The 7,500-nt window shown below is 38.5% G+C and overlaps 1 protein-coding gene across 1 annotated transcript in view; it reads left to right on the forward strand.

The window, feature by feature from the left end:
• Nucleotides 1-4,658: 4,658 nt before the first annotated feature.
• LOC119598660 overlaps nt 4,659-7,500 on the forward strand; it is a gene marked incomplete at its 3' end in the record, with an annotated part of 11,965 nt that continues 9,123 nt past the window's right edge. The window contains 2 exon segments of the mRNA XM_037948368.1: nt 4,659-4,719; nt 4,880-4,952. Coding sequence (XP_037804296.1) covers nt 4,887-4,952 — 66 coding nt within the window.

Consider the following 7,500-nt stretch of genomic DNA (forward strand, 5'->3'; position numbering starts at 1 on the left):
CAGTGTTTCCAGTGCTAAGAGAGCGGAATGTCAGTGTTTCCAGTGTTAAGAAAGCGGAATGTCAGTGTTTCCAGTGCTAAGATAGCGGAATGTCAGTGTTTCCAGTGCTAAGAGAGCGAAATGTCAGTGTTTCCAGTGCTAAGAGAGCGAAATGTCAGTGTTTCCAGTGCTAAGAGAGCGGAATGTCAGTGTTTCCAGTGCTAAGAAAGCGGAATGTCAGTGTTTCCAGTGCTAAGAGAGCGGAATGTCAGTGTTTCCAGTGCTAAGAAAGCGGAATGTCAGTGTTTCAAGTGTTGTGAAAGCGGAATGTCAGTGTTTCCATTGCCAAGAGAGCAAAATGTCAGTGTTTCCAGTGTTAAGAAAGCGGAATGTCAGTGTTTCCAGTGCTTGAAAGCGGAATGTCAGTGTTTCCAGTGCTAAGAGAGCGGAATGTCAGTGTTTCCAGTGCTAAGAGAGCGGAATGTCAGTGTTTCCAGTGCTAAGAGAGCGGAATGTCAGTGTTTCCAGTGCTAAGAAAGCGGAATGTCAGTGTTTCCAGTGCTAAGAGAGCAAAATGTCAGTGTTTCCAGACCTAAGAGAGCGGAATGTCAGTGTTTCCAGTGTTCAGAAAGCGGAATGTCAGTGTTTCCAGTGTTCTGAAAGCGGAATGTCAGTGTTTCCAGTGTTGTGAAAGCTGAATGTCAGTTTTTCCAGTGTTAAGAAAGCGGAATGTCAGTGTTTCCAGTGTTGTGAAAGCGGAATGTCAGTGTTTCCAGTGTTGTGAAAGCGGAATGTCAGTGTTTCCAGTGTTAAGAGAGCGGAATGTCAGTGTTTCCAGTGTTGTGAAATCGGAATGTCAGTGTTTCTAGTGTTCAAAAAGCGGAAAGTCAGTGTTTCCAGTGTTCAAAAAGCGGAATGTACTGGAAACACTGACATTCCGCTCTCATAGCACTGGAAACACTGACATTCCGGTTTCTTAGCACTGGAAACACTGACATTCCGCTCTCATAGCACTGCAAACACTGACATTCCGCTTTCTTAGCACTGGAAACACTGACATTCCGCTCTCTGAATACTGGAAACACTGACATTCCGCTGTCAGAATACTGGAAACACTGACATTCCGCTCTCTTAGCACTGGAAACACCGACATTCCGCTTTCTGAATACTGGAAACACTGACATTCCGCTTTCTTAGTACTGCAAACACTGACATTCCGCTTTCTTAGTACTGCAAACACTGACATTCCGCTTTCAGAACACTGGAAACACTGACATTCCGTTTTCAGAACACTGGAAACACTAACATTCCGCTTTCTTAGTACTGGAAACACTGACATTCCCCTTTCTTAGTACTGTCTGTCCCTTTAAAAAATCCCGAATATAATCTGGACTGTTACAGGCACCATTTTTTTTTCCCCGCCCACCCATCCAGACCTCGCGCCCTCCTGCTATATGAATGAGGGTGTAGATGCCACCCCCACGCCCTTCCAGTACAGCTCAATTATTTTCTATAATCCTGAGAGGCTGATTAGCAAAATTCTTAATTTTTCGTGTTGGGTTCAATTCTGGCTCTCTTTCTCCCTCTTTAAAATTCAAGTACTCTTAACCTTCATGTATATGCTCTCAGAATTTTTATTTTCGGTTTCCTTTCTAATTCTGAACACCGCCTGATCTGTGCTTGACCTCACTCGACATGTATTTGTTCACCTTCCTCCTCTTTCCCTTCTGAAGTAACTTGATTTTCTCTTTAAAGTTTTACAACTTTAAAATTTTACACACACACACACACACATGTATATATATATATATATATATATATATATATATATATATATATATATATATATATATATATATATATATGTATATATATATATATATATATATTATATATATATATATATATATAATATATATATATATATATATATATATATATATGCACGTGTGTGTGTGCTTGCGTGTGCGTGTGTGTCTGCGTGGGCGAGAGGGTTGGAGACTAGACTAGGCGGGAGGTGACAGACCGCAGTGTTTGGTGTAATTCTCTCGCCAGACCATACGTTGTACTCGAACAAATGTGGAAATGGCTCACTGAAGAGGACATTTTGTAGAATAACGCAGCCACTGCAGTACCTGAGGTATTTACTGATTCCCATATTGTGGCACTTATTGGCCCGTGTTATACTTGTATAAGATATAAGACGGGCAAAGATATGAACTAAGAGCAGAAGAGTGAGACACACCATGTGAAGGGCAGTAACAAGCTTTCCAACCAATAGGAAACCTCGACTCAAGGACGTTAGGGAGCAGTACGCGCGCGTGATTGGCCAGCGAGTCACAAAGTGAGGAAGACTGCCTACCCGTGAAAACGCTCAGCTTTCTACAGACAGACACACTCTATTTATATAGTGTGTATGTTATTGCACATGTATGCGCGTGAAGTTGCAAATGTCGCCTGGGCCTGGAGGTTACTGCTGTGGCTGGGCACCACGGCGGGTAAGGACTAGGTTCAGTCGAGTCAGCACCAGCTGACACACGTAAGCGAGTCAGCATTAGTCGACACAGGCCGGGCTCCCCTCATGGGCACAACCAAGGCGAGGATAAGCTTCGCATATCGGATTTATCCTTGTTGCAAATGTAGAGACACATTCTACATACGCAGTATATGTGTATGTGTATATGTATGATTACACACAAACATACACACACACTTATATATACACATATATATATGTGTGTGTGTGTATGATATATATGTGTATGTTTGTGCGTGAGAGAGAGAGAGAGAGAGAGAGAGAGAGAGAGAGAGAGAGAGAGAGAGAGAGAGAGAGAGAGAGAGAGAGAGAGAGAGAGAGAGGAGTGCACAGAAAGCATCGTAAAACGTGTACAAGCTTGTTGGCGTCCGTAGGACTAACTGAATAGTAATTTCACTCTCTCTCTCTCTCTGAAAGTGAGCGAAAGCTGTTATTCCATTAATCATTACTATCATTATTATTACTATTAATATTATTATTACTGTTATTATTATTATTATTATTATTATTATTATTATTATTATTTTACTATTATTATTATTATCATTATTATTTTATTAATATTATCATTATTATTACTATTATTATTATTATTATTATTATTATTATTATTATCTTTTATTATTATTATTATTATTATTATTATTATTATTATTAATATTATTTAAGTTATTTTTTTTCATAGTCAATATTATTATTATTATTACTGTATTTACTTTATTATTATTATCATCATTGTTATTATTATTATTATTATTATTATTATTTTTTATTATTACTACTGTTATTGTTACTATTTTATTAATTTATCTTTATTATTACTATTATTTTCATTATGCTATTGTTATTATTATTATTATCAATATTAATAACATTATTATTATTATTATTATATTATTGTTATTTTTATTATTATTATTGTTGTTGTTGTTGTTGTTGTTGTTGTTGTTGTTGTTGTTGTTGTTGTTGTTGTTGTTCGAATTATAATTAATTTTGTTATTATTACTATTGTTATTACTATTATTATCATTATTATTATTATTATTATTATTATTATTATCATTATCATTGTTATTATTATTATCATTATTTATGTTATTATTATCATTATAATTATCATTATTATTATTATTATTAATATTATTGTTATTATCATTATTGTTATTATTATTATTATTATTGCTACACCAGTGGGTCTTTGTCTCTGTGCGAAACATGTGTTAACATGAAAAGGATGACCTGGGCATGTGTTAACATGAAGGGACCTGGGCAAACATGACGCAGCTGGCTGTGAGCGGAGGAGCGGGGGAACAAGTCGAGAGACGGAGTTGGGTGCTGCTCCTGTGAAGACCTCGTGTGTGCCCTTGTGACCTGATAAACTTTGTGTTGCCCTGTTATAAGCTGTATCATGCAGTGTGACATGCTGGTGTCCCCCCTGCATTGTGCCTATAGAAAAGTGTATGGGTAAGTGTACTGTCATTTTGTGTTTAATTCGTGCCCTGCCTCGCCACTTGGGGTTTCCCCTCGTTGTGTTCTGGGACCCTGTGGTGCTCGGTGCCTCTTGGAGCTGTTCACTGTTCACGAGCCTGTGGATAGCACGACGTTTGCCTAGCCTGCCTTGCGTTGGTGGCAGAGAGACGAGGCGGTCGGCGGTAACATTATTATCATTATTATTATTATTATCATTATCATTATTATTGTGATTATTATTATTATTATTATTATTATTATTATTATTATTATTATTATTATTATCATTATTATTGTTTTCATTATCATTATTAATATGATTTTCATTATCATTATTTTTTTTCATTGTCATTATTATTATTATCATTATCATTATCATTATTGTTTTCATTACCATTATTATCATCATTATTATATTTTTCATCATTTTTACTATTTTCATTACCATTAATATTATCGTTGTTTTCTTCTTCTTTCTCCTTACTATTATGATTGATATTATTATCACTATTATCATCATTATCATTTTTTTTTATTATTACTATTGTTATTATTACTATCATTGTTCTTATTATCAGTTTTATTATCATTACTAATTATAATTATTATCATTATCATCATCCTCGCTATTATCATCACTGTCATTAATATCCCATTATATTTGTTTTTCTTGAGCTTCTTAGCAAATGAATATACTGAAATGTGGATATAGTTCATGAAATTGCTAAAGTAATGTAAGTTGCACTGGTGATTTCGGATGTGGTGGATGATACTTCATAAATGTTGTGTAGCTGTTGAAATTGCACGCAAGATATTCACATGTTTTCTTTCTCTAAAGTGGCCGTAGTTCTGCGTTCATCGATAAAACTAATAAAGGTTTTCTCCACTTTCCAGAACCTTCATGATGGCACGTGCAGCCGTAGTCCGATCCCCGACAACAGACCGCCTTCATTCCTTGAATCCCAAGATAAAATTTGTTCGAATTTTAGGAAAGCCGAAAAACTTTACTCACTCGTCATGGAAGCGGACGAACAATTCTCCCACCTTATGGGAGTCGAGAAATTCTACCCACACGCCAAGGGAATCCCACGTCTCAGGGAAACCGAAAAGCTATACCCTCACGTCAAGGGAGCCAACAAATAGTCCTCAAATGTTATGGAAACCGAGAAACTCTGCCCACCCACCATGGGAGTCCCACACCTCAGGAAAACCAAGAAGTTATACCCTCACATCATGGGAGCCGAGTAACTTCACATCAACGCCAGGGAAGCCACAAAATTCTACTCACTTGTCAGTGAAGCCAAGGAGTGTCCCTGACTTAATTCCCCTTAAAACCCCAACGAAGGAAAGAGACCAACAGAAGGTAGACAGTGCTAGCATTCAGGAAATTAGACATCCATCTAAGAGAAGAAATAGTCGTGACAATTCTGAAATGCACCAAGAAGAACACATACACCAAGAAAAGAATGCAGACCAAACACGGAAAGCAAAAGCTAGACTGCATGTTATGTTTGAAAAGGAATATCATAACAATAGATGTATTGAGGAGTCCATAGGAATACCAGCTACAGTGAAAGGAAAAGGTCTAGGGAAAAGGAGGAAATTGTCTTTGGGTAAGCATTCCTATCTGACATGCTATACATGTGGAAAGTCTGTGATAGATGTACACTTTGAGGAGCATTTATTTTTTGGGGAGAGTGAGTGCACTCAGTGTAATTGGAAGATATCCAGCTGTGAAGCCTTCAAGGAAAATAAGATGAATCAAATGAATGGTAACTCAACATGTCCACATAATTTAAGATATTGTATGACACCTTCAGAGTATATTTCAAAAAAAAATATCACAAGAATCACCTCATGAATTGGACAGATGTAAATTCACTTCATATGTACGCTCTCTTAAACGATTAAAAGTGTCTGATCCATGGAGAAAAGCCATTGATCAGTGTCAGAATTTTCTGGATAGAGAGACCTCTCAAGCAAGTGAAACAAATGAAGAGCAATTAAATACATTAGAAAAAGTCAATAATGTCAATATTTTGGACTTTTTACCCAACAAAAAAAACAATGGCTTAACACATATATGGGCAAAGAAGGAAGGGAAAGAGATAATAGAAAGGGGACTCAAACGTGTACTTACGTGGCTTTTTTTTTTTTTTTCTTAGACATATCTTGAAGTGGTTGAGCGGATTTTCTTCTTTTGGAGGTGGTGTTCATGCTGCGAGCACGCAGCGCCTGCTCTGCCGCCAATTTGTAAAAGACTATTCGTACTCTAGTACAGTGGCTGACAGGGGCTCAAAACACATGTAAAGGAATGAACACGCGCTACGACGACGCTACGACTTAGCTTAGGGTAATGGCGTTGAGCGCAGGTCGCGGGTCAGGTCATCCCGCCCGGAGGGGGAGGCTAGGCCAATCTTACCGCACCGCGCATTGGACACGAACTGAAGGGTCAGGAAAGATCAGATATAATTGTCATCTACGCCCTCGCTGAGTGAATGGTTCCTATTTGGGACTTAGAGCCACATGGTCCACTGGTAACAGAAATAGACTTATGTATATGTTATACACCTGCAACAGGTTACCATATTGGAACTAAGTCCTGCAATGATAATACCTGGCAGGCCGGAAAAGTGACTCCTATAATTAACTGATCTGGCTCTACAGTCCACCAAATAAATTAAAGCTCTCCAACCTGCCTGCCCTCACCAAGCCCCCTATTTTATTATTCCATCTAAGGGCAGCTAGCTACCCTTAGCTTCCCCCTCCTCCTCACCCTAAGGATTCCTCCTCCTCTATTTTATTAACAGCAGCACGGCAGAAAAAGGGCTCTCAGGACCTTATATGTTCCAAGGTTGGTTGTGAGATCTTCCTTTGACACCCCCACAGCAAGCATGACCTTAGCCCTTGTGTGCACAAATTTGGGTGTTATCACACGTACCTGGCTTTGGAGCTAGTGTTTTAAGTGTGAGCCAGAGTACTTACAATTAAACGCGAAGAACTGTGGCACTTGGCAGTTTAACTGTGAGCTGCCGACCGAATTTATAAGGGTTCTTTCCCACTCGGCAGGGCTACGATCCCGACCGGCTTCAACACACAAAGACAGCTGTTGGCTCAGTGTGCCTCCACTTACCCCTTTGCAATCCTGTTACTATTAGCACCTGTTAAACTCCTCTCCCTCACCCATCATTATCATTCTTGCGCTATGCAATCATGGTCACGTAATCATATTATCATACCCATCTCCTGTGAGATGGCTCTCCTCAAGGTCTTCACAATAACACAAGTTGCAGTCACGCAATGCTATAATGTCCACAAAGGATATAAGGTTTCAAACCTGAATATTTGACCCCTCTCCTCTCCTCAAATGCCCAGAGAAAATTTGCTGAACAGGGCTTCAAACACCTTTTTTGACCTGAGACTACATCAAGAAGCAAGGTCATGGCAAAAAAAAAAAAAATCGACAAGACAATCTTGCCACGATCGTGTGAGTCTATCCAAGCAGAAATTGCAAC

Source organism: Penaeus monodon, chromosome 41, assembly GCF_015228065.2.
Source record: "Penaeus monodon isolate SGIC_2016 chromosome 41, NSTDA_Pmon_1, whole genome shotgun sequence".
In the NCBI taxonomy this organism is placed as follows: domain Eukaryota; kingdom Metazoa; phylum Arthropoda; class Malacostraca; order Decapoda; family Penaeidae; genus Penaeus; species Penaeus monodon.